This window comes from Opisthocomus hoazin, chromosome 4 (assembly GCF_030867145.1).
Source record: "Opisthocomus hoazin isolate bOpiHoa1 chromosome 4, bOpiHoa1.hap1, whole genome shotgun sequence".
Taxonomy (NCBI): Eukaryota; Metazoa; Chordata; class Aves; order Opisthocomiformes; family Opisthocomidae; genus Opisthocomus; species Opisthocomus hoazin.
The window spans coordinates 47675149-47702556 of NC_134417.1; the positions used below are offsets into that span (position 1 = coordinate 47675149).

General features: G+C 40.4%; 1 protein-coding gene across 3 annotated transcripts in view; it reads right to left on the minus strand.

The window, feature by feature from the left end:
- ANO10 (anoctamin 10) overlaps positions 1 to 25957 on the minus strand; it is a 131797-nt gene extending 105840 nt beyond the window's left edge. For all 3 annotated transcript variants that reach the window (XR_012763737.1, XM_075418935.1, XM_075418934.1), the window contains exons 1-11: positions 25868 to 25957; positions 22962 to 23114; positions 21685 to 21867; positions 19578 to 19712; positions 17789 to 17908; positions 13920 to 14489; positions 10859 to 10914; positions 9235 to 9309; positions 7814 to 7996; positions 4228 to 4419; positions 1509 to 1637 (exon numbers count right to left, since the gene is read on the minus strand). Coding sequence is in view for 2 of the 3 variants with exons in the window: in XM_075418935.1 (XP_075275050.1) it covers positions 1509 to 1637; positions 4228 to 4419; positions 7814 to 7996; positions 9235 to 9309; positions 10859 to 10914; positions 13920 to 14489; positions 17789 to 17908; positions 19578 to 19712; positions 21685 to 21867; positions 22962 to 23114; positions 25868 to 25889 (1818 nt within the window). In the remaining variant the exon portion in view is untranslated. The remainder of the gene's footprint in view (positions 1 to 1508; positions 1638 to 4227; positions 4420 to 7813; positions 7997 to 9234; positions 9310 to 10858; positions 10915 to 13919; positions 14490 to 17788; positions 17909 to 19577; positions 19713 to 21684; positions 21868 to 22961; positions 23115 to 25867) is intronic.
- Positions 25958 to 27408: the final 1451 nt, after the last annotated feature.

The window sequence follows — 27408 nt, forward strand, 5'->3', positions numbered from 1 at the left end:
ATAAGAGAAAACTTGACCTTTTTTTAACCAAACGGTTGCCTCTCCCGCCCTCTGGCTCATCCAGCATTAGCCTCCATCAGGCCCTTCATACAACACAGTTAATAATAGATTGGTGGTCTTCGCCAAATTTGCTTCTCAGTGTAAGACAACATTTTTGCCTTTCCTCCCCTCAGTACTAATTTACCTTTCTCTTCAAACTTTTTTCCCTTTGTTTTCTTAAGTCTCCCTTTCCACAGCATTTATAGATAATTTGAGATACACTGTTAAAAAGGCATTCCAAGAGTTACCTAACTACCATGCTGTAATCCCTGTCATCTAAAGTCTTGCACATACGCAGAACTTAAATTTTGGAGAGAAAATGCTGGTATTCAACCATGGCCTAACAAGAAACAGGACTCTGCCTAGAGACCGCGTAGCCTGCTCCACATTTAAACAGACAAGATTACAACAAATACCCAGAAAGCAAAGGCAAAAATAGCCCCATCTCTAAGCTGCCATAAATCCATACTGCTTCCATTTAGTCACAGAGTTTTCATAACATGATCTCTTGGATATGTTGTCCAGTAATGAGCTATAGCATTACATTTAAATTACCAAATTAGTTTTATATTGAAATATCTCACTGAGGTTAATGCAAATGTTCACACACACATAACAGAATACATCAGGCTGTCTGTAGACTTGAACTTCAGTAAACCAGTTGACATCATTCATATTTAGAGTTAACTCTGCAAACCTTAAGGCTTGGAAAATAAAACTCAAAGCAAGTTACTAATCCACTGCATAATGCTTAACACCTGTAAAAATAACAACAAAGAAATGTGCTCCTGCTGCACCTCTGTAAGGCAACGTAGTTTAACACCTACACATAGACAACACAGACTTTTTGCACAAGGGAAGTAATCCAGTTCCTAATAATGATGAAAGTCAAAGTAATGCAATACAAGAAAGCTCCGAAAGATATGTAAGGGCAAAGTCCTACAATCTCACTTATATAAAATGCCCATAGTCATACCTCCTTGTCCAAAAAGCAATGACACTCCAGTGTTTACTACGCAGATTTAATAAAAGATGAAATCCAAATGCTGTTAAAATCACTGGTATTTACAGTCATCATACATACTTGTTTCAGATAAGCCTTACAGGAAACATCCTTAGAGATTACACAGAAGGTCTTTGTAAGATGCTGGAGTCACAAACCAAGTAGAGAAATAACCAGTTCACAAAAATGTGGTTCTTTTGCTTCGTTAGATAGCACTATTAAATTCTTGAAATACAGGGAGCAACAAACAGACAGTATCTTGAGAACGTATAGAAAAGTACGGCAACCATATTCACAGTACACAAAAACACAGAAATTAATTAAATCAAAAAGCAAGACACTTCTTTGATATGGAAATCTTAATTTCATTTGGGGGGGGGGAGGAGGAGGTGTACTTCCTGGTATCATTTCCACTGTTCATGTTATTGGCTGCTAAAACACATGCACTGTTGGAATGCAGACTTACCTCTACCAATGCCACAGTCAGAATAAGTTCCATTTTTGAGTCTGGGAAAAGAGCATTCACTTGTGGAGACATTCCAATCAGTATGCAGTTAGTTACAACTGATATTACACTCATAGTTTCAAAAGCCAACTGAAATAAAACACAAATGTATTTATAGTTATGATCATTATCTCTAATTTACCAGTCCCCACACAGCTCTGGACAATACCTCTCTCTTCGTTAAATCCTCAGAAAATCCATCTTTTGAATTCTACGACACGAGATTTGTTTGGCAAGCAGCCCAGACCTCATCAGTTTTAAGAACAGGCAAGGACAAGACCACAACAAGGTTTGCAAAGACCACCTTGCAGCCCTGAATTTTTCTCTAATATGATTTCTTTATGTGTGTGAACATGTGTTTGCTGTGGTATTCTTCCACAATTCCATAGTACTGAAAAAGACCTCAAGAAGCTATTTAGAGACCACCAACATTCTAGATGTAGGTAATTCCAGATCACCTCCTGAAAATTTGGAATAATCCTAAAGGAAAAAAAGTGGACAGGAAAGCAGCCTTATCCCTGGTATCTTCATGACTCATAACCTGAACACATAAGAGTACACACCCATCTACAGTTGTACTCCCAAACACAAATTTCTTTCAAGATGAAGGGAAAAATGCAAAATTTCTAAAGGAACTAATAAACCAAATACTCTGTTTTTGGAGGTTTTGTCTGAATGTTAAGTAACAGGAAAATGTAAGGATGGTTCAGAATGCCTTTTTTAAAATCACAACCAGTTACACAAGCTGAAATTTGTCAAATGAAAGATTTACATTTAAACACATGCAATTGCACAAGTCTAAGAAGCTTTTGCCTACACAGCTCCCACAAAATGTCTGAAGATATTACTACAGTGTCACAATCACTTTTGCAATGTAACGGTTACTTATGCAAAGGTCCTCTCTGGAATGAGAAAGACTGACTTGAATTGTAGCAATTGTCTCAATGAATTAGCAGAAGAAACTTTCTCCTTGACAACAAGCTGGTGACTCAGCTCACCTGATGAAATAATTTCAGTATTCCTTTAACAGAAATCTTTCAGCCAGTGCTCTGACTTCCCACATGAAACAGGTAACTGAATTCTTAAGTCATTATTTTTAATTCACAAAGCAAATGCATTTCTACTATTAGTTAAAAAGGTACAGTGTAAAAAACAAACCAGGACTGTACCATTAGTGTTACAGTTTTTCAGCCTACTTCCCGGACTGAAACAATCTACTCTAGCAAAACCAAATGCTATCAATACACCTGCAGCTACACTTTGGACTTATTGATCTGATGGTCACAACCTTGGTCAATGCAGCTATGCCATCAAGACATCGGCAGCATAGATCTGGACTGAGAAAATGCATCAAATATTAAAACGCAATCTGACTATAGTTTACACATCTTAATGACTTAATTTTAAAAGACCTCTCCTATAAGTCCACTTCATTAATACCTATGTATGTGTCTAATGAACACTGCTCAGATTACTTGGTTTGCATGTTTTTACAGTGTGTTTCCTTTGAGGTTTCCTGATTTCATTTCTCATCTCCCATTTGTTTTCATTTGGAACCAACATTTACAACCCCTCCAAAACAAACAATCCACTAGTTTATTGTGCCCTTTGTCTCCATTACACATGATTAGAAAAGTTGTTAAATAAAACTAGAATATTGATCATGCCCTAGAAATTTCCCCCAACCTACTTCACACTCCTTATCAAGCCACTGCTATTAGAGAATGCTTAAGTCTCTGGATGTGACTTAATAGCCTTCTCTCTTTTCAGAAAAGCGTCTGGTTTTGGAGGAGTTTTACAGGCTTGTTTTCAGTCAGAATCAGTTCATTGATGCAGCACACTCAGCAGGTTCCAAACTAGCTGGGGCTAGAGGGATTACATGGGCAAACAACAGAGGACAGAAAATCCTCAACCCACTACTACTAGCAAGAAACTGTTTAGACAGACTACAATGCTGAAAGGTCCAGCTCCTGTTCTCAGATCCAGGTTATTTTAAAATTAGTCAACTTGAGTACCAGTAATCACAAGGGCACACAACCAAGCATGGCTTAGAATCCAAGTACTTACCTATTTTTTTGAAATGCCTGCTGAGCACCACACTTCTGAGATTACAGAATCACAGAATGGTAGGGGTTGGAAGGGACCTCTGTGGGTCATCTAGTCCAACACCCCTGACAAAGCAGGGTCACCTACAGCAGGCTACACAGGACCGTGTCCAGGCGGGTCTTAAATATCTCCAGAGGAGACTCCACAACCTCCCTGGGCAGCCTGTTCCAGTGTGCCCTCACCCTCAGAGGGAAGAAGTTCTTCCTCATGTTCAGATGGAACACCTGATTGCATCAGGTGTTACCACTTCTAAAATATGTTGGCTGTGAAGAGTACTGGGCAGTATCTGGCAGCTTTGCTTTGCTGCAGTTACAACAGGAGTACAACACATACATATACAAGAACTAAAGGAAGGATGTGTTTTCTTTACAAAGGCAACTGAAAGATGTGGGTCAAAAAGCCTACAAAAAATCACTTGGATATACAGTTAGATAGATACTATCCTAAGGCACTGAAGAGAACAAAGTACCTATCAGTCTTTAAAGCGGCTGATGGGTCAAACACACAGCTTAAGTACGTTTATGGAAATCTCTTTTAAAACAAATGAACAGAAAAAGAAAGACAGAAAAATTACCTGCCAAACACCAATATTTGCTGTAGGTTCCGCAAATGGACGCTTGTAAACTCTACACATCTTTAAGGCATCAGAATGTATCTCTGTGACATTGTTTAACACTGCAAAGACAGCTGCCAGTGGATAAACACACGAGAACAGACTCACATAGCCAAACTGTAAGAACAACTCCAGGTAATCGTCAAAAGTACCCTGAAAAACAGAGCAAAAATATGAACAACTTTAACCCACAAAAAAAAAAATACATGAAGGAACACAGAATTAACAATACAGTTGTGAACACACTTCCCTCTTGGGAATGACGGGTGTTAGAAAACAACGACAACAAAAAAAATCTAGTTAATTTGGAATTATTCCATTACTCAAAACTACTTCATATGGGGATACCAAGGTTTTTCCTTTTGCCTAATGCATTTTCTGAACAGTCACACTTCATATCCTTATTACATGAAGTAATTGTATAAACACATTCATCCTATTCAAGTTCCTGACTATCTCAGCGAAACAGTTACAGAAAGAACAGTGGGGGATAGGAAAACAGCACCACACATTTAAACTGGCAGAACATTCTCCTTAGAGCACTGTGGCAAAAAAAGTTCTAGTATTTCAGACTGTCCATGAAAGACCTAAACAGAAAGGTAGGTTGGTAGATAGGCAACTCTTTTCTGGCATTTCTGCTTGTGTATTTCAAAACAAGTAAGTCAGAATTAGCAGCCCATTTGAAGGCTGAAATGACAGAACACAGCACTGACATCTGAAAGGAACCATCAGCTCAAACAAAAAGCCCTATTCTGGCTAATCTGCAGCAGTTCTATCATCTGATCTTTAAACCAAGAATGTGGGTACTTAAATGCTGACTAAGTATTCACATGTAGGTTATCATACATATTTGCATATTAACTTTGTAGTATAAATAATAGTTTTCTATGATTGCAGAAATTATTTATGAAAGTGAAGAACCAAACCAACTATTTTTACAGAAAAAGTGTTCACTGAACAAAGGATGGTGAAATACCATGAACAAGTTAAACTGGGATGTAGCTATCTTGTATTCATTCAGACCCACATATTGTCCTCTGTCTCAAAAATGAAATAATAAAGACTTGACCATAACTAAGATTGTTAGAGGAACCACATAAAATTGGTTTTGGCTCCACACATCAGACACATAGTTCTCTAACTTCTTTTCTTCACTATAGCTGTTAAACTGACTGCCCTCTCCAGCACCTAGTGCTTTTTTTTCTACCAAACAGAAAGAGGCAGTTGAAGCCTGCCAGCTCAGAAATCAACATGGGATGGTCATTAGCTGTATTTTTCACTTGAGCTCATTTTCAGGTTGCACACTATAGCTGGGTCTGACAAATTGATCTGCAGGCCAGAACATGAGGAGCTACATAACTTCTGAAACTACTGAGATTTTTTTTCACAGAAGTGTTTTGTACAGACTCTGAATTTTAGCACGGTCTTCCTTAGGGACACTGGCGCAGGATCACTCACTGGAGTGAATATTTGTTCCTGCGATCACTTTCTCAAACAATTGTTACAGGCAGGGAGCAATGCTTCCCTTTGTGCTCCTCCTTCTGGCAACTGCACCGTATTCCCACTGCTTCCTCACATCTTTCTTCTCATTGCCCTTGCCCTATTGACTTTTAGAATAGCAGAGTATGAAATGAAAAGGAGTATTTATTTTTCTCCTACTCAATTTATGACACTTTGTGCAGGCAAACAGGAGTCTGATAGGATGTTAAAGAAATTTCAAAGAGTGCCATTGTCAGCCGCAAGAGCCACACATGAACTATGGCATCAGGAAACAGAATCAACAAAGAAATTCAGGGAGAAAATGAAACAGAGCAGAAAATTAAAAAAAAAAAAACCATTGCAGATGTTTTCACATCTTAAACCAGGTTAAGGGCTGAAGATTTGGAAAGTGAGAAAGAGGACAAACAAAGAGAATTAAATGTTAAAAAGTGAAGGAAGAAAAACAAAACAGAAGAGCCTGAAACACAGACATCTGTCAAGACTCCTCCTAAACTCCTCAGTTACTAAACACAGTCAAATGCTTCCCCCTTGTGACAGATTTAATTTTAGAAATACTCTTGCCTGCCAACAGCTGACTGCTTACAAATGAATCAGTGGTCTCATACCAGGCAGCCACAAGCACAGCACAATTAAAATCTTTAGACTGCAAATAAAATGAAGGCCTTGAGTACACAGTACCTTGAACTGAAACTGAGGCTAGCAGTGGACACCTCCAAGGCAAACTCACAACTCTGCAATTGTCCTGTTGGGTCCTCGTGGAAAATTATTTAGGACAGAACAGTACAACAGGTGCGGGCACATTTGATACAAGTCTGCGCAAGAAGCACTGGGCAACGTGACTCAGACACCTCACTAGCTTTGTATGTACCAGCCGAGAATCAGCAGTCAGCTCAGGTCTAAGAGGTAGAGCTTATTTGGTCAGACACATCAACGCCTGATGCCGACACAGCCTTCGGAGCTGTGCTGACCTGTTTACAGGCGCAGTGCTGGACTGTGCTGATTTACTAGTTCAGACACTAACTCAGGGATTTCTGCTCTTTTCTCCATTGTAAGATAGACATGCTCTCTAAATCTATCTCCCTCCATGTAAAATATGGGAAATACCAGCCTTCCCAGAGGAATGCAAGTATTGTTTGTACAGTTTTTCAATTGCAAAGGCAGTATTTCTTTTTCCTCTTCTCATTTCGTGGCACTCAATGCAGGAAGAGAGGAATCTGATGTGGTATTAATATAAAATTTCAAACTGTTATTCTCTACCTTTGACATAAAAGGTACACTATCTACATATAATTATGATTCTGTAAAAGTATAAATCGTATCATATTAAGACTCTTGTGACTATGCTTGCAGCATCTGATCAAGCAAATTGTCAGACAGTCTGTAAGGCCTTAACATACACACTCACATCTACCTTGTCATCTCCTTTAGAACTGCAAATAATGAATTGCACAAAGTCTGTTCAATAAAATTAAAAACTGTACCAGGTAGGAGATGGTCAGGAAATGAACTAAGAAGACAGCAAACGTCAAAGCTGTGGTTTCAGGAAGCAAGAGCTTCTACTAGTAGTGTTGGTTTGAAGAGCTGGTCTCTTCTGCCCTCTCCATTTCTGGCCCCACCCAGACATGGGCACACTCCCTCAGGCTATGGTTTAATTGACAGTTTAAACTCCCTGCAAAAACAAACTGAAGCAGAAACAGCCTCCCCCTTCCGTATGACAGGCTACTCATCCTAGTACCCCTTCAGGCTACCCTTGGAGATTAAGGGCATACTACACAAATACTTCTTCCAGTGATACGGGGTTAGGTAGCTCCAGATTCAGCTGGTCATGCCTACCCCTTTGTGCTGGTGTAACTGGGATCCTGTATTGTATCAGTTTCTTGATCCTAGGTACCACATAGCTGTATAAACAACACTACCAGCAAAATCGATGAAGCTGGAAATAAGCTGCCAGGCCAAACAGACAGAAATATTTCAGGTTGCACTGGCTGATGTCTTTGTCAACTACAACCCAGAAAACTTTTAACTCTTTTACAGTAGTAAAACATACAAAATAGGTGCCCATTTCTTTCTCCAAGTTGACTTGTTCGACTAATGACAGGTCAGTATCTGTTTTCAGAGAGCACATGCGTTTCTTCATCCTCTTCTTCTGTCTCTTTTGGAGCCAGTAAGGAAGCAAGGATTCTACGAACTGATTAAGGATCTGCGAAGTTATCAGCAACGTGGCCAAGCTCTTAGGTTTAAAAAAAAGAAAAATAAAAGAAAAAAGAAAAAAGTGAATACAACTGTGATAAGCCTACAATCATTTCCAATTTTGTGCATTCTAGTAACACCGTAAGTTGTTACACTGTGACAAAAGAAGGCCAGCCTAACAAAACCAGCAATACTGTCTGAAAAGTGTAAGTGCTCTAGCTCCCATTCTTTGCTATGTGCTGAAAAGGACAAAATAGGACTCAGATGTCTATATATTTTGTGGATTCAGATTTATCTTCCAGAGAGTACACAAGGAAGGGTAAAGATACACACTTAACATATGCCAATCACAGACCTAAACAATGAACTTTTATCTATTTTTTTTCCTTCTTCCTTTTTACCTTAAAGTATAGAAAATATCACACATGTCACGTCTGGTATAGATATCACAGAATCACAGAATGTTCGGGGTTGGAAGGGACCTCTGTGGGTCATCTAGTCCAACCCCCCTGACGAAGCAGGGTCACCTACAGCAGGCTGCACAGGACCTTGTCCAGGCGGGTCTTGAATACCTCCAGAGAAGGAGACTCCACAACCTCCCTGGGCAGCCTGTGCCAGTGCTCCGTCACCCTCAGAGGGAAGAAATTCTTCCTCATGTTCAGACGGAACTTCCTGTGCCTCAGTTTGTGCCCATTGCCCCTTGTTCTGTCGCTGGGCACTACTGAAAAGACTTTTTATATGTCAAGTGTTTTCCTACAGATCTCTTTAGAGGAACAGAGATCTTGAGCTGAAGTTCTTGTTGCTTTGTTCACTCTATTTAGAGCAAAAAATATTTTCCTTATACCTGCTTTTCATGCATTTGAGTGCGAAAGATGTTAACAACAAAGTTCATTTAAAATACCAACTACAAATTATTTTTGCTTTTATTTATTCTTAGGTCCTCATTGTAGTCATAAACTTAATCACGCTTCTATTCTCAGTAGTCTCTAGAGAAACATACAGGAAAGCAGGAGGAGCCTCATCTGTGAAAGGGAATAATCAATTTATCTGAAAACCGTTCCTCATTTATTTGGACAGAAAGAATTGCTCCACTCTATTATGATTCCGCAACTGTGCTAGAGGAACTGAAATACGGAAGCCGGATTTCTAAGAAAATTTGTATGGAATACAGTCATTGTCAAGTTAATATTTTAGCAAAATAACTAAAAACTGACATCCTCAAGCAATCCTTTATTTTCCCAGATTCATCAACATTCTTAAGATGTCCTTGGAACTCACCTGCCTCAAAAGCTTCATATCAAACAGCACAAAGGCAATGTAGAAGAGAGATGCAAAACAATTTAAGAAGTTGAACTGCAAATAAAAGTACTTTTATTAGTACTCTAGCAAAAGTTCAAATGCAGAATGTGATCTAACTTAAAAGTTACCTTGACTAAACAGTTTTCATGCAGATGCGAATTATTCATTAAAATTTTCTTTAACATTTTAAAATCTTAGGTCAGGAGAAACTCATTTTCAATACTGGTCGTAATCAGATTTTCATCTGACAAGCTTAATGCTTTCCTAAAGCACGGTATACAAAAAGAACTACAATTCAGTTATGAAATGCAGACATTAAAAACACGTCACCTTCTACTTAACTTTCATCTTTTGGCAGTTTCCCCATAGGTAGTGCGATAAAAGGGACATATTGATCTTAATTTAGGGTAATAATTCTTTTGTCAAATAAATACTTTATCAAAATATATGTGTTGGATGACATCTCTCAATATGTACAACTGTTCCTCGATATATGTTAGTGGAGCTTTATGTTTAATTACGTCAAGAGGTTTTATGACCAACAGAAATATTCCCTACTTCTAAAATGAGACATAATCACAGTATTGTACCCGAAAAATCATAATCAAGCTCTGAAGATTCCTACTTGCGATCAGTGCTGGAGCTCCTTTTTTGGAGCTCATGGACAACACAGATAATATCGGGAGTGCAGAGAGCCACTCACAGGGTAAAAGCAAAAACTGGGGGGACTCACATTTAACATCTAATAATTTTTTAAATTATTTTATATAAATTTCCTATGTGGAAAAAGAGATGGTGCTATTTTTTGAGGAAGGCAGAGACCAAGCTATAAATGATACACACAAGAATTTTAGCTCTAGAAGTTACCAGTAACAGAAGGATAATAAGGAGATTAAAAAAAAAATGTTGAGAAAAAACAGAACTCTGGAAGAGACTTAAACGATCTTTTCAAAAAGAAAACAAGAAGATTAAGTCTCAAAATCAGACAATCCTTACAACAGCTTTCACTGAACATCTTACACAGGAATTCAGGATTTACAGTACAGTTCCTTAGAATCAGTGTTGCTTCTGGATATATACCTAAAAAGGCAACCAAACATATATATCTACACAGATATATATGTTTGGTTCAGAGCCACAAAGTAAACAGATCAATATACACTATAAACTGCATAGGAGCAGACTGACGGACACGTATCTCCAGCCTCCTCTGACTGGTTGTCTGAATGCTAGTGCAGGTGGAAGTTAATATACGAACTTTTTAAAATACAATTTACGACGAAAGTCTTGCAAAAAGTCAAAGGAATAGCTCCTAGTTGAAGACAGGACCACATCAATTAACAGAAAAACTTACATATACAGAATCCTAACAAAAGAACAAATCAACACAAATAAAAACCCAACTCTCCACTACAAAAACAGGCATCTAAAACAGTCTAGCAGTTACTGCAACCACAACAGAAATCTTGTTTGCTCTGGTATTTGTGGTAGTATTTGGCCTTGAACAAAACAGTACATCAGTGAGGTAATGCTAGGAAAGCACTAACAAAACACAGGTTCCCTCTTCAATCAATCTTCAAAGCTGCTTATGCTACATACTTACCACTAAAACCTTCAGAATTAAATGATTCTGATACGAAGATTCCAGCCTATGATTTTCTAGAACACCAACAAAATTATTGATTAGTAAACAGCAGAAGCACTTATCATATAAAACCAGACATTTTTCCTCCACCTGAAAGTACTTAGCTAATAGTTTATGGGGAATAGTACCTCCAACACTTCATGGCAAAAAATATTAACTGTACCTGTACCTCACTTAACCTATGAAGCTAATCTGATGCACAATATTGAGATACATAGTTTTGGCTACAACTCTTGTACTTTTTCTACTGCAAAGGTTATTCCTTTTACATCTTTCGTTCTGAGAAGGGTTATAACAGGAAAAGCATCCATCATTTTCAACACTTAGAAAAATGTGCCTAGTTATTGATTTTTCCTTGGCTGAAAACAAATGCAAAACTAACTGGAATACATTACGAAAAATAACAATACCAAATTCGATTCAAAAGTAGTAAATGCCCACAGAAATATTCCCATCCATCTCCAATGAACTGAGGTCAGACCCTAAGCTCTAAAGCTAGTCTAGAGTACATGAAGCTCAACCAATGCACTACTCATTCTAAAATTAAGATTTTCAGTTCATTCAAGATAAACTGTCAGAAGGTGATGTTTGAGAAGGCTGGTTACTAGGGGGGAGGAAAGGGAAGCGAACTGGAGATTTCCTATTTCTTTTCATTGTTTTGTCAGATTGTACCTTTAAAGCCCTGGCTAAGCAGTAACTGAATGAGGAGGCAACACACCAGCATGAGCTGTGTAAACAAGGCTGAGACACAAATACCTCCAGACCTTGCTCAGGACAGAACAGCAAAGTCCTGCTCTGACAGTGTGTGAAGTTGGGCCTGACATATGGAACAGGCACTCAGGGGACTGAACACAATCTTCACTTCCAGCTTTCACTAAACCATCAGTTCTCATGATAAACAGGTGCAAGAGGTGTGCTTAAAAACACCCCAGATTGTTTCTTAGGCTTTACTAATATCCTGGTTTCAGCTGGGAAGCAGTTAATTTTCCTCCCAGTAGCCGCTGTGTTTTGAATTTAGTACAATAAGAATGTTGACAACACCGGTGGTTTTAGTTGTTGCTAAGAAATCAAGGACTTTCTTCAGCTTCTCACGTTCATCTGATGAGCAAGTGTGCAGGAGCTGGGAGGGAGCAGAGCCAGGCAGCCAGCCCAAGCTGGCCAACGTAAATATTCCATAACATGGATGTCACGCTCAGTTTATAAGTGGGGGTTGGCCGCGGGGGCAGGAATCTGCTCTTTTCCATGAAACCTCTTTTTTTCCACAACTTCAAGCTTTTCCAGGAGTTCAGTTTTTTTTCTGCGAGTTGGCTAAGCGATGTGAAATTCGTGAGTTTGGCAAAACCGGCAAAATCCCTAAACTCTGGGAAACCTACAGGTTCCATGATCACTGCTTGGGGACTGGCTGCGAAATGGTCATTGGGCGGTCAGAAAAACTGTATTGTTTGTTTTGCATATTCATTATCGTAAGTATTATAATATTCCTTTGTTGCCTTATTAAACTGTCTACCTCAACCCATGAGTTTTACCTTTCATACATTCTTGTCTCCACCCCATCGAGGGTGGAAGGGGAGGTGTGAGCGAACGGCTGTCTAGAGCTTAGTTGCTGGCTGCCAAGTTTAACCACAACAGTCAGTTTAGCTGTTCAAGACAGATCTTAGCTGAAAATATACTAGCTGGGAGGGGAGGTAGGACAGCCAGATGAGCTCTTCATCCTATTCATATCATGGCAGCATAAACACGTTGGATGGCACAGAAAAGGCACAAGCTGTCAGTGTAGTGAGTTACACAAATACTGTTGCTGCTGAGTATGAAACTTCAGCTTCAAACAAAAAAAAATCTGGGTTAAAAAATGTTAAAGACATTTTAGTCTACCTGATCAACACAACTAGGTGTTTTGCACAAACGCTTCATCTTGCAGTATAGTGAAAAACAATGAACTAAGAGAGTCAGGTGAAACCTAGATATGAATTTAAAACTCATTATTTAAATAAAACCCTTTAACAGTCATAAACAAATCAAGAAATTGCTTGCTTTTACTATTGCTGCTGTCAAGTTGAATTTGCTGAGCAAACCATTTTGGCATACATAACCAATTCCCACTTCAACACCTCTTTTTATTCTGCCTTCTGCATCAATCTCCCTTTTGCTTTATTTTTCTCAGGTAAACTTTCTGGGCCTCCAGCTTTAGTAACCTGGATTCTGCCCTGTAAATGTGTACCACATTGAGCTAGACAAAACACTTCCCATTACCTTCACCTATTAACTTTGTCTGAAAATGACTACACATGTCTGTAGAAGTGCTGAAATTCAAAATAAACGCTAACATTTCACTATCCTTATGTTAGGTTACAAAACATAAGGCCCAATCTGTTAAATAAGTCACGCACACAGAGAAAACAAGGCAATGTATTATAACATCCCTCCTCTTATGAAAGTGCCCGGAGGAAAATATTTTGATAGCGAAGCAAAATCTCTGCCTTTGTTGCATATATAGGATACACAAACACCCTCATATGACATTTAGTTGATGTTTTTAGATTTTGTTCCATTATCTCAGTGCCTCTGTCCCCTGCACAGATGTATCAGCAGACTAAGACGCACTCAGCAAAGCCAGGTTGTGGACACCAGTTGCCAGGACAGCCCCTCCTGAGCTCCCATCCTCGCGATCTCACCTCACCACTTTTGCCAACACTATGGCTGGTATAAGCCAAACAGCTGAATCAGGGAAGGGGGACTTCTGCACCAAATGCAGAGAGAGGCTGACGAGGAGGGCAGGATCACTCCTTCTGATTGCATGCTAGACTCAGATCATATTAAACCAAACATGAAACTTCAGTCTCAGAACGCTCAAAGTAAATGCAAGAAGTTAAAATGGCCATCCCTTTTACACCACAGTAAAAGTCTACTTCAGGAAATTTCTTTAGCATTCCATTGAACGAGAACAGTAACGCATTCTACAAAGAAACAAATTCGAAACCTCTGAGATTCTAACTGCAAGGAAGAAGAATAAACAACTTACCCCAAGCTGTTAAGAATTCAGCAGCACACCGATAGATACGGTTCATAATTTCAATCACAACAGCATATATGATACTAGGCACAAAGAGCATCAAGCTGCTGAAGTTAGACTCATTCTCTTCATGATAATCCAGAGCCCACTGTTCCAAGTCAAAATAAATCATCATCACGTACAGTGAGAAGTAGAGGCAAAGGCACACAAATGGTAAGGACACGAGATAAATCCGTATCTGTCTCTTAATACTTGAGTATACTGGTTCCTCCCTCCCAGTGATGGGATTGATGCCCAGGGCACCATGGAAGCCTGGCCTTGGTTCTTCAAACTGTCGTTTCATCAACAGCGTCCCCCAGCGGTATGTCATGATGGCGCAAATCCGCTTCCAAACTTCCAGTATCACGGTGGACCAAAGCAGATTGAATGCGGCAAACATCACATATTTGTCATAGTCTTCCCATGCAAACACATAATAAGGAATACCAATGACAGCCATTGGAATCAAAGCAAACGTGAAATACTCCAAGAAGCCAAAGTAGAGAGCAATGGTTTCGCCAAAGTAGCAGCGTATCTCATCTGCAGAGAAAAATGAATCAATTAAGACTACAATTAACAGTGTAACATCAAACTTGACTTTACATTAATCCTCTGGCCCAAATTTTTTTCCTAAATAATACAGTGAATATTATTGCCTTTTTGTTCCTCCTCCTCCCATGTTCCAAAACCTCAGAAGGTTTTTTGAATTTTTTTTTATGTTATATATATACACACACAGAGAAACATATATGCATATATTCTGATGGTAGGAAAGTCAAATACATCAATAAGTACCATATCAACATCAGATATCCAGAGGCAAAAAAACCACCAAATGAAAACACTAGCATTCTTGAAAAAAGAAACTATCAGTGAATGCCTAGGATAGCATGGAAGACATTTGGTATAAAAAACAAACCTTAACAGCAAGCAACATCGAACTTCTGAAGCTTCTTATTGGTATACGTACACCTGGGAAAGAAACTTGTTTCAGCCTGCCCAGGGCCAAAAAGGACTAGTTGTGCTTTGTCAGCCCTCAATAAACTAAAGGAATAAATGGGTTGGGGCAATCCCAAGCACAGATACAAATTAGGAAGAGAATGGACTGAGAGCAGCCCTGAGGAGAAGGACTTAGGGGTACTGGTGGATGAAAAGCTGGACTTGACTTGGCAACATGCACTCGCAGCCCAGAAAGCCAACTGTATCCTGGGCTGCATCAAGAGAAGCATGGGCAGCAGGTCGAGGGAGGTGATTCTGTCCCTCTTACTCTGCTCTGGTGAGACCCCACCTGGAGTCCTGCATCCAGCTCTGGAGCCCTCAGCACAGGAAAGACATGGACTTGTTGGAGCAGGTCCAGAGGAGGGCCACAAAAATGGTCAAGAGGCATGGAACACTGCTGTGAGGAAAGGCTGAGAGAGTTGGGGTTGTTCAGCCTGGAGAAGAGAAGATAGTGGGGAGACCTCAGAGCAGCCTTCCAGTACCGGAAGAGGCCTACAAAGAAACTGGAGAGGGACTTTTTACAAGGGCGTGCAGTGATAGGACAAGCGGTAATGGCTTTAAACTAAAAGAGGGTAGATTTAGACTAGCTAGAAGGCAGAAAAGCTTTATGAGGAGGGTAGCAAAACACTGGAACAGGTCACCCAGAGAAGCTGTGGATGCCCCCTCCCTGGCAGTGTTCAAGGCCAGGTTAGATGGGGCTTGGAGCAACCTGGTCTAGTGGAAGGTGTCTCTGCCCATGGCAGGGGGGTTGGAACAAGATTCTCTGTAAGGCCCCTTCCAACCCAAACCATTCTATGATTCTAAGAAATAGAAAGGTATAGCAAAATCTTAAATTTTAACTATGTCAGATAGCACACGCAGGCTGAGACATTCCCTTCAGCAGACAACTGATACATGAAATACATACTTGCTGTACTCACCAAGGTTGCCTGCTCAGGTGTTCTAAAGACTTGAAAAGTACAGTACTAACGGATATATTTCATGACAGATGTATTACCTCCAAGGAAGACAAGATCTCACTTATCCTACTGCTAACAAAAAAACGTAGGAGTACTATCCAACATAATCTAGAAATGGCACCACATACAGATACAGAAATGCCTAGCAAACCGAGTTTAGAATGCTGAAATCTGTTTTGTCTTTGCCTCCTTAGAGGACCAGATTGCTTGTAAGCCACTGCTAGGTATACACCATCTTAAGAAAACAGCCACGCCATCATGACCTCTGAATTGACACTGTAAATGTATGCTCCATAAAACACTAGCACATCAAAAACTCCCGTGCAATATCAGAATGTTCTTACTGCTTATAGTTTACAAAACACTACAGCACAAGTTCCCAACTGCCAATCAGGTAAGTCTCTGAAAGCAAGAAGGCAAAGCAAACAGACAGAAGAATCAGCACTCCAGCATCTCTCAATCAAAAATAAGTTCAGGTGTAGGCCATTAGCATAATTTCACACTCTGAACACACAAGATAAAAGACATTCCTAAATTAGTAATACATAACAGGGTTTTGGGGATTTATTTTGAAATTGTGTGTATTCAATGTCAGTTGAAAAAAACTCTCTCCTGCATAAACAAAAGACAAGCACACAATAAGACCCCTAACACAATACTCTGGAGACAGGCATTATCAAGCCAGATTTTTAACTTCCTGTAGCTCAGGAAAGAATCTCATGCATCTACAGGACCCAGAGATTAACAATGAATCAAACTCCCCAATGTTTGTTTTCTTATTATTATGTAAAGTTTACACATTTAGAATCCAGAACTTAACTCTCCACATTGCCAGACTAAAACTAACTTTCTTTGTAAGCTTATTCAGTGTGTAAAATAAACTCAAGTGAAGCTGGCACTCAACAACATAGTCTTCGTACAATTAATTTTAAAAAACAGTTGTAAACACACTTTTGGCACACCTACAACTCCAAATAGCTTTGGAAGTTCCAGACATTGAGGAGCTTTCCTGTCAAGAGTCAGTTTGAGAAAACAGTCTTGGTTTGGTCCATTACTGCTTTGCTGATGGGTAGGGAGAATTTGTGATGTGCAGACTGTTGTTACACGGAAGCTTGCAGACACAGAATCTGCAGACTGCGAGCCACCAATTTCACAAGTCTTGAATAGCTTCAGGAGGTTACACAGCACATGCTGAAAGAGGAAAAAACTTGCCTAGTGGGTAGAAGAGCACTGGATCAATTTCAAGGCTCTGTGCTAGACGATCACAGTACAAATGCTGCGCCTTTACACTGCCCCTCAAGCTCCAACTTCGAAACAATGACCAAAGGCCTGTATGGCACAGAACTCCTGCAGCCGCAGGAAAGAATAATTGAGAGACAGCAGCTTGCCCATCCAGCGCTTTGCTCCAGAACAGTTGTGTTGCAAGCCATTATTATAGCAAAAGATTATCCTACAGCCATTTTAGAATCAAAGAGAATTCAATGAAGAGACCTCAACTGTGCATGTGAACAAGTCTGGAAATGTGGATGCTTCCTTAACCGGAGCCTAAGCCACTCCGCTGATTCCAAGCCAGTAAAAGCAAAGCTGGGTAAAACAAGGACTTTGGTTCACAATGACCAACAAAGCAACTTGGGCAGAAAGGTAATGGTAGAGGAGGTGAACTGCAATGGGTATTCAGGGATGTGAAAATGCAAACTCTTAGTGAAACAACAGACTTCTTGGTGCAATACTTACCTTCCACACAGGAGTTTCACTTCTAAAGAGGTTAAATGCTGGAGTAGAAGTTAGGAAGGACCCTTGGTCTTCTCACACAAACTGAAGAGAAAACTTCTCCAGAAGAAACCCTGCACTTTATTTGTAGCGAAGTAAGTTTTCACGTACCTAAAGGTTGATAGCCGACTTTGACTCGGCCATACCAGCTGTGACGGAGCTTTTTCAACTCTTCTCTATCATGCAGTGGGAAAATCTGAACTAGAACACCACTAGTCAATAATCTTCTCACTAGAAGGAAAACGGGGAAAAAAAAAAAGGTACCTAGTACTCCTTCAAAGGACAGTGAATTTGATACAAGCAAACATTTCACATTATGTACTCAGCAAGCTGAAAGTTACTTTGAAATAAATCTAGCATTTACACACTAAAAGCAAACAAGTTGTCTGCATGTTAATTAAAAATTCTCCATTATAGAGACCAGTTCTACCTACTCCTAAAAAGACAGCCCACTGGAAGAGAAAGAATAGCCTTTTTACATTTAACTATTCCATGGGTTTGCAATGTAATCAGTTGCAGCTTGAACAACAAAAAGCACTACAGGTCAGAACTGAAATGCCATGCTTAGCTTTGTGGGGCGAGGTCTGGCTCTTGCATCTGAGCAAAGAAAAGCATAATAAATCAAACTGACATAGCAAAAACAAAACCAAACACTAAACTGAAGAGCCATTGAGCCATTGTTGTATGAATTGTGGGAAAGACACTAAAGACATTTTTGAATGATCAGTTTACACTAATTCATTAATTACAACACATATTCATTGTAAACAAACAAAATATCCCACAATTTGTATTTAATTTTGTTATGGAAAGCAATACTACCTGTGTCGATAAACAATTAACAAACTGCTCTGGAAGTTACAACCATAGCAATATGAAAAAAGAAAATAAATTCAAAAACAGAAGAGGTGAGGCACTGGAAGCTGTGTGATAGTTTTTTACTGTTTTTACTTTTTTCGGCATTTACTTGACATAGCTAGAAAAATACCTTAGCTGTATAAAAAATTACCAATGTAAACTCATCTGACATCTACATTTATTTACACTTCTTGAACTACTGACATGCACAGATCTCTGATGACCAACACTAATGAATAAAGACACTGCTACTAAAAGGACATACAGACGTTAAGATAAATCCTCCTAAGAAACTGTAGCATCTCCGACAATGAACTTGTTCCAGACACCATGAAAATGGCACTAGTTCTCGTTGCTTCTTCCTCCCATGAAAAGAAAGAGCTCTTGAAGCAAAGAGGAGGATAAATGAAATCAAACCAATTAAAGAAGACTTCCTTCCTTCATACTGTGAAATGTATAGCTCTGGAACACTGTTACTCATTCCACTATTGTTATACAGAGACAATCCAAGTATATCATTATGTAATTTTTTAAAAACAAATATTTTTCGTAGTAATTATAAAAATAATCTACGGCATCAATATATGTGAAAATTATCCAACTGAAAAGAACATAAGGCCAGAGTCTCAGCCTCACAGAAAGACTCAGGTTGGAAGGCCCTGTGGAAGTCATCTGGTCCAACATCCCGCTCAAAGTAGGCCCAGCTTAAATCAGGCTGCTCAGAGCCTTGTATAGTGAAGATCTAAAAGTCTCCCAGGACAGAGTTACCACGATCACTCTAAAATCTTGTTCCAATGTTTGATTGCCCTTATTGTGAAAAATATTTTCTTAATAGCTATACAGAATTTGTCTTGTTGCACTCTGTATCCATTGCCTCTTGTCCTATCACTGTGGAGTGGCGAGAAAACAAAGATGGTTACAAATAGTGAGACTTCAATGTCTGAACGATTTCTCTTCGCTGCAGGAAAAGCAAAGGTTTTTCACCATGAACACTATCTTATGTCAACACAGTGAGTAACAGACAACAAACTACATTGCTTACCAATTGATTTTCCTGGATACAGCTTTGCCTGAGGATATCCAGGGACCATTTTTTCATCTCTAGCTCTCAAATTTTCAAGTTCATGTTTGATGATATACTGACATTCTGCTATTGTAAGGAAATTGTGATTGTCATCTAAATCAAAAAGAAGGTAGTATGAAATTGTGCAGCATGTGAAGACAACCCTGGCAGCAAGTAACTACCAAAAATTACCAGAATCAGGAAAAAAAAAAAAAAAAAAAATACTTGACAATTACCACCAACCAACATCCATTAGCAAAATACCCACTTTTTCAAAAAAATGTCTTGGTAAGAAGTTTTCTCTAACTGGCACATGTTGGCTACTGCATTTTTGATCACCCAGGTGAACTAAGACAACAAATGACTTGAGACAAAGACACCCATGAAGTACTCATTACTGGAGGCTGGGATAGTATACCAGCAAGTACCACACACACTTGCCTGTTGAAAGAGTCTTATTTTGGAAACAGCAGCTGCCTATCTCAGAATTGCCACACCCCTTTCTGTCATACAGTTCCTGAAGTATTTTCACAGCAAAAAACAGCAAGATGTCAGGACAAATCTCCTTTTCAGTAAGCCTTTCACACCAAATATCACAGTATCTTGCTCTTTATTACCCATACAACATAACAATGAGGTATTTGAGATAATTAGTTCTAGTAAAAATAGAGAAGAAACCTTCCCAGAAAATCCCGTATTTTGAAGAGCTACAGCAACAAACCTACTATCAACCCTACCAAATTATCTTCAAGGAAACAGTGTCTGGTTTCCTTGAGATAACAACCACTTGACTATTTTTTCCCCTTAGGAATAAGAAACAATATGAATGGCCCTAAATACATCTAGTAAGAAGCTAAATCAGCAACAAATCTCTAACACAAAAACCAAGAATATAGTATCAGTTAAACTGGGGAACTAGAAATATCAGTAAGACAACACAGGCCGCAGAGCTTCTGTTGTAGATAACACGTCTTTCACCTCACCTAAGTATCGTCAACTATTTTATCCTCTGATCAGATCTGGACAAAACTAAAATTACATTAGTATTTTAAAAAAAGAAGAAAAAAAGACCAGCAGATACAGCAAAAATTATCCTTCAAATTCACAGTAGTTGGAGTTCCAACTTCTACTAGAGAATCTGTTAGCAACAACAGTCAGATCAGCACTAAGAATGTAAATACATGAAAGAAACAGAAATGGCACCTTTGCAACTGACAATTCTTCGCAGGGGTTCCTAATTTCAGGAAAGCAAGGTCACAAAACAAAAGACACTGCAACAGTTACTGAACAGAGCAGCAGCGCTGAATAAACTAGCACCAAACAAATAACAAAACTCAATTTCATTATTGTTTCAGATAGATCCAAGAACCTTTATATTGAAAATGTGGTGAAAGGCATCACTGAAACAGGCAGATGAAAAGCAAGACTAAGCTGGAACTCCAGTATTTACCTGAAGAGCAAAATGAGTTCTGCCACTGTAGGGGGGTTAAATAGCTTACAGGCAGTACATTTAAAGCAAAATGTTACTTTACTGGCACCTCCTCAAAATAAAAAAAGGAGAAGGAATGATTTCATTTATCATGCCCAGATTCCACTGAATGGCTCTGCAGTGTTATTTAAATATTTAGTTCTGTTTGATGTTTGAATATAATAGAACTACATGTTTATATTTTCTCCAGCTAATTATAAGATAATAAGCCTTAAAACTGATTCACAGCTGTTAATAAGAAACTAAATTGCCATGTTAATTCATAATATTGTTTGTTACTCCTGCACTCACATTTATCAACTATTTTTTCTAGTTTTCATCAAAAACCTTTCATACAAATAAGAGACTATTTGGAGCACGCAAAAGCATTAAGTAAACCACAAGCAAAAAGTGAAAGCCATGTGAAAAAAAAAAAATCATTGTATGATCTGAATTTCCAGAGATAAAAATGAGTAATTTCTCCTGGATTGTTCTTCCTATTTCTGCTCACTCTTACCACTCCAAGGAATAGAAAGACTAGGAAAGATTTAACAATGTAATTGCTCATATTCTTTAGCTACAGGTTTGTAATGACTCATGAGCTCTAAGATTGCTTACCTGCAAAATCTTTGAAAGTTTTTCTACTGCTGTATGTAAAACTTCTCATTGAGTTATCATTACATTCCTTCACCAAACCCACAGTTTCAGCTCCCAGCAACAGCCTTAAGTGGGAAGCTCCAACTAGATAAATATTTTCATCTCCATTTTCCGTTACCAATGGTTTAACCAGCAGTTGTGCACCTTTAAAGTAAATAAAGGCAAAAGAAGGAAGAGAATACATAAAAATTACGTACCAAAGCCTAGTATTTTAGCTTCCATCATATTGGACCTAGTTATCAGGACTGCTGAAGTTGCATCTTTCTAAGGGCACAAAGAACTAAGGCTTCAACAGCACCTGATGTGTGGTGGTCAGAATCTTGCAGGATCACCACCTGATTTAGCCCTGTTTCTGTGGAAGCGCTCACAGACAGTGAACTGGAACAATGGGGACAATTTGGATCTAATGCTCACATCAGGTTAGCAACCAGTGCTTCTGCAAACAGTCCCACTCATTCTAAAGAGACTATACTTTTGAAACAGAAACATCCCTGACTGATCTAACAGAGGCCTGAAAGCAAGTTTGTAGTCACAAATCTGACAGCCACAGAAATATTACTGACCATAAGATATAAGCTACAACAGCCATAAACAATGCCTTTCTAGAAAATGCAAAAAAAAAAGTCTAAGGAATTACAAATTAACTAGCCCTAACTCCAATTCCTGGAAGTATAATAAAACAAGTAACTAAATATTGTCTTTGTAAGCCTACAAGCTAGCAAAAAAGATAATTAAAATCCATCATGAATTTATCAAGGTTAAATTGCTTCGTGCTAACTTAATTTCATTCTACAACATGGTACCAAGTCTTGTGGACAGGATAGTAGATGTGATGTGTCTTCTTTCTGGCAAGGCTACAACATTCTCACAAGCAACAAAAGAAACATGCTCCAGACATTTAATATAAAAACAGGTATCAAAACTATGTTGAAGGAGAGGTTATCAGGATTTCACCACAAAAATAGAAGGATTCTAGAGTTCAACAGGTGAGTAACCTTAAGCAAATATTTTCATTAATAATTGGGTTAACAGCGTTCAGTTATTACATTTTCATGACATCAGCATGAAGCTCTACTCTTACATAAAATTTAGCAACTTCAAAACTGTGAAATGGAGTGGGATTGGCTAAACAACAATTAAACTACAAGTTACCTGAAAATTGATTTTCTGTATGTCTTCTTATTATGATGACAGCCAATTTGATTTCAAAGTGTTACAGAAGGTCATACTGTACTTACCTCCATTTGCTTTCTTGTCCACAATTCGTTTAGTGAACCATTCTATGGTTTCCTCTTTGGTACCTTTTGCAAGCTCAATTACTACCAGAGGTCTGAAGTTGGGGTCAAAATTATCCAAGACAGACCAGCTTTCCGCCATCTTTTGAGAGCTTGCTAAGTACAAAAACAAAACAAAAATGTTAGTGTTAAAAAAGTATTTGGTATCAATCTAAAAAACATTAAACTTTACTATAGTGAGTTACATGTGTCTGTGCTCAGCAAAGTGTCAGGTGCCCATTTCTGTGGAACTACTGAACATTTTGAGTAACCTCTCCAGTTGTCACCTGGCAAGATGCTACCAGTCTTTGGTGGCATTTATGTCCTACTAAGTAAGAAAATAGTTGTTTCTATATATACCTAAGTAGTAGTGATGAGAAAGCAAATAAATAAATAAAAACAAAGTAATAAGAAGAAACTAAGATCAAAAGCAACAGCTTACAACGTCCTACAGTGTATGTGTCAGCAAATTAAAACATTAACAGAAGAGAACATTAGTCAAACAGACATTGAACACCAATTGGCTTCTCCCAGCAAGAGTGTGTAAACCCATTACACACTTAAGGAGGAACCTTCTCCGTTAATCTCATGAAGCTTTAACCATACCAAGGAAATTTATACCACCTTGGGTAGGTAAGCAGGACATCTGTCACATAGATATGCAAATGATGCACAAAGCACTTAAATGACTTGTTAAGAAATGTAAACCAAGTGTTCTATGACAAAGTCCAGCTGCAATGTGTTAAGCATTAGCATAGCTTTATATGTAAATAATCCAAATTATGTAAGCGAATCATAGAATTTATTTTTAGAATCTTAGAATCATCTAGGTTGGAAAAGACCTTTAAGATCATCGAGTACAACCGCAAACCTCACACGGCCAAGTCCACCACTAAACCACGTCCTTAAGCACCACATCTCCAGGGCTTTTGAATACCTCCAGGGATGGTGACTCAACTACTTCCCTTGGCAGCCTGCTGCAGTGCTTGACAACCCCTTTCAGGGAAGAAATTTTTCCTAAGATCCAATCTAAACCTCCCCTAGCGCAACTTGAGGCCATTTCCTCTTGTCCTATCGCTTGTTACTTGGGAGAAGAGACCGACAGGCACCTTGCTACCACCTCCTTTCAGGTACCACCTCTCTTTTGTAGAGAGCGAGAAGGTCTCCCCTCAGCCTCCGTTTCTCCAGTCTAAAGAACCCCAATACCCTCAGCCGCTCCTCATAAGTCTTGTTGATATCATGCCTTCAACTTTATATAAATGATTCTACAGAGATCATTAGATGATGTTTCATAAAGCAACTTAGAGGTGTTGATACAAAAAAGATTTTTTAACTAACCTACTCAGTATTTAAAAAAAAATAATTAAAATACCCAACCAAAAAACCCATTACATGAATTTACTGAATTTAAACCAAGGGGAAGGTTTTGTGGTTTGGGGGTTTTTTTGTGCTATTAACTTCACTGAAGAAAGGATTTTACCCACTGTCTTTAAGTAGTTTTCCCCCTCCTGTTCTAAGACTGAAATTAATTTCTAAGTAAGTTGCTCTAAGGATACAGTTCAGCTTTTACGACAGTAATACTTGTATGATTCACACAGAAATCACAATCTCCAGTATTTCATGTAAATTATTCTACTAAATGGAGTGATACTGTAAACATATGCATATCATAACAAACAAGTCCATTTGCTTCTGACTGCCAAAAAAGCGTTCAAGCCAAATTTCAATGGGTTTTTCAATTAATTCTGCTTGCCAGTTCACATGCACACAATTCTGCAGCATTCTGATTTACAGCTCTGAACACAAGTATGTATGCCTTTAAAAGAAATACAAGAGATTATTAAAGTATTTAAAAACATTTTAGATGCAAATCCGCACAAGCAGAATGAATCAGACGAAGGAAAACAGTCGGGGATAAGGCACTGTAGCTGTGGTTGTCAATGATTGACTACGCTGTCTCACCAGGTCACTCCACCTTATTCCACCACAGTTCCATAATCAGTTTTATTTTTTTCAAAACAAAGATAATGCCTGCCACATGGTGCACACTGCAGTTTCTGGCGAATTTAAAGAATGAATACTGCTAGTTAACGACATCACTTTAGAGAACAGTCATCTTCTGAAAAAAGCCTTTGTATCAGCAGCATGCTACCCGGCAAACTTGGCTCTGTCGTTTCTTCGGAATCACTGTGCTTGGCAGGGTGACCAAGCTAGACTTGTTATTTTTAGGCTTCTTACTGCTGAGACCTAGAACGGGGCTGAAGCACTCTTCCAGCTCTCGCTTGTGATCTCCCACGGAGCAGCTAGCCCAGCGCAGACGCCACGGCCCGGCCTCCTCCTCCGTGCCTGCGCACGGTGTAACTCGCGACAGGCCCAGAGCCGTGGGGAACACCGACAGAACGGCTTTCCCCCTCCTCCCCGGCCCACCTCCCGGCCACGAAGCCGTCGGGCGGCCGCCCGGCCCGCCTCCCCTCAGGGCGGGGCGGAGGGAGCTGCAGCCCCGTTCCACGGTGGGGCTTGCACCGTGGGCCCTGCGCCCCCGGGCAGCCCGAGGCGACCCGTAACGGCGACCTCCCGCTGCCAGGAACCGGAGGGGACCGGGGCGGACAGAGGCCCGCCCGGACCCCCCCCGCCGGTGACTCGCTCCCTCACGCCAGGCCGCGCTCCGCCGGCAGCCGCCGCCCCTGTCCCCTCCCCGTACCCCTCCCCGTACTCCTCCCCCCCCCCCCCCCCCCCGGCGGCCTCTGGGCTGTCAGGGGCGGCTCGGCACTGGCTCCGCGCCGCGGCGGGGAAGGCCAGGGTGGGCGGGAAGGAGGTGGGGGAGGCTCCTCCCCTCGCCGCCGGGTGCCGGGCGCCCGCTCCCCACTCACCGCCGGCCGCCGAGCTCCACATCCGCAGGGCAGTGCGGAAGGCGGGCGGCGGGCTGCCGGGACCGCCCGACGTGTCGTCGCCTTGCCGCTGGCCGCGCCCCTCCACCCCGTGGCCCCGCCCGCCGCGGCTGGGTCTCCTCCTCCCATTGGTCGGAGGCGGCGCTGCCCCGCCCCGTCGCGTGCTCACGGGGCAAGCGCGGGAGGGCTGAGGGGAGGCCTCGAGCGTTGGCTGGGGGCGCGCGGCCAGGCGGCCTGTCGCTGCCACTTGCGCCATCGTGCTTTGAAAACACTTTTATTACAGTGTTTTATCAGCACTGATCTGGACCGAGAGCTCCAGCTTCATCCTCTCTTGGCTTTTTTGCGCCTCTCCCTTCCTGTGCTGTCTCCCGTCAGGCCAAGTCTCCTGCTGGAGCTTGAGCTGAAACCCCTGCGCTCCGGCTGGGTTCGTTTTACGCCCAAACATCATTTTCTACAGGCACAAGAGGACATCTGCGTGCTTCTGCGCCAAGATTTTTACAGAGGGTGTAATGCCACACCTCCATTCTTAGCTGCGAAGAGCCAAGTGTGACGGGAGAGCAGGGGTGGCAGACGAAGAGGCTGGCCAGCAAAGCATGCTCCCCTGTGGGGCTGGGGGACGTGTTTGTAAACCTGCCTCTCCAAATATTTTTCTGTTTTGGACAATATTAGGGGCTTCAGTATTTCTTACCAACGAGGTGAACCTACAGATGGGAACAGCGCGTGCAGACGTAGAGCCCTTGCAGTTTCAGAGACACTGGCTGGGAGTTGCCCAGTGTTTTACCATGTGGTTTCTGCTGAGTAAGCATGCAGTACATCTTTGCCTAACAGCAAATGGCTCTGGGCTGTTAAAAGTGGATTCACAGCAGCAGAGGTGAGACTGGATGAACCAGCTGGTCACAAGGCAACTTCATTTTGAAGTAGCCACTGGAGTTCAGGACTGACCACAGCAAAAGGCTCCCAGTTGTACAGGGTTTTTCGAGCAAGTGTGTAGACCCCATACAGAACACAACAACTGCAGAAGGGTAAGCTTTATCCTTCCTCTAGCATCTGGCTATTTATTATTCAACATCTACTTTTCAGGATATTTGGAAATACATACAGATATAAAAGTTGTGAACTTTACAGTGAAAAGTTTGGGGGTTATTCTATAGCCAGTTTCTGGTGATGAGTTTTGCTATTATTTATAGCAAATCAAGCAGTGAGGGACTAGGGCACCCTGAAAAATTGAGATATGTGAACATTTGAAATTCAGGTGCTACAGACTGCAGTGGGGAGTAGCAGACACACGCAGTCTGTATCAGCTAGTTTGGGCAGAATTTGTTTGTCAGACTTCTTAAACTATGTCTCAGTCTTGTCCAGCTCCCAGTGGCCCAGCCATATAGTTATTCACCACTGAGTGTCTTTGGCTGTGAAAACTCTCACTTTCTGAAGTGATACCACAGCAATAACAGAGACATGGGTTTAACAAAAGGGATTTTTTTAGACACACTTTATTCTTGTGTTTTGCATGTCGGAAGTTTCCA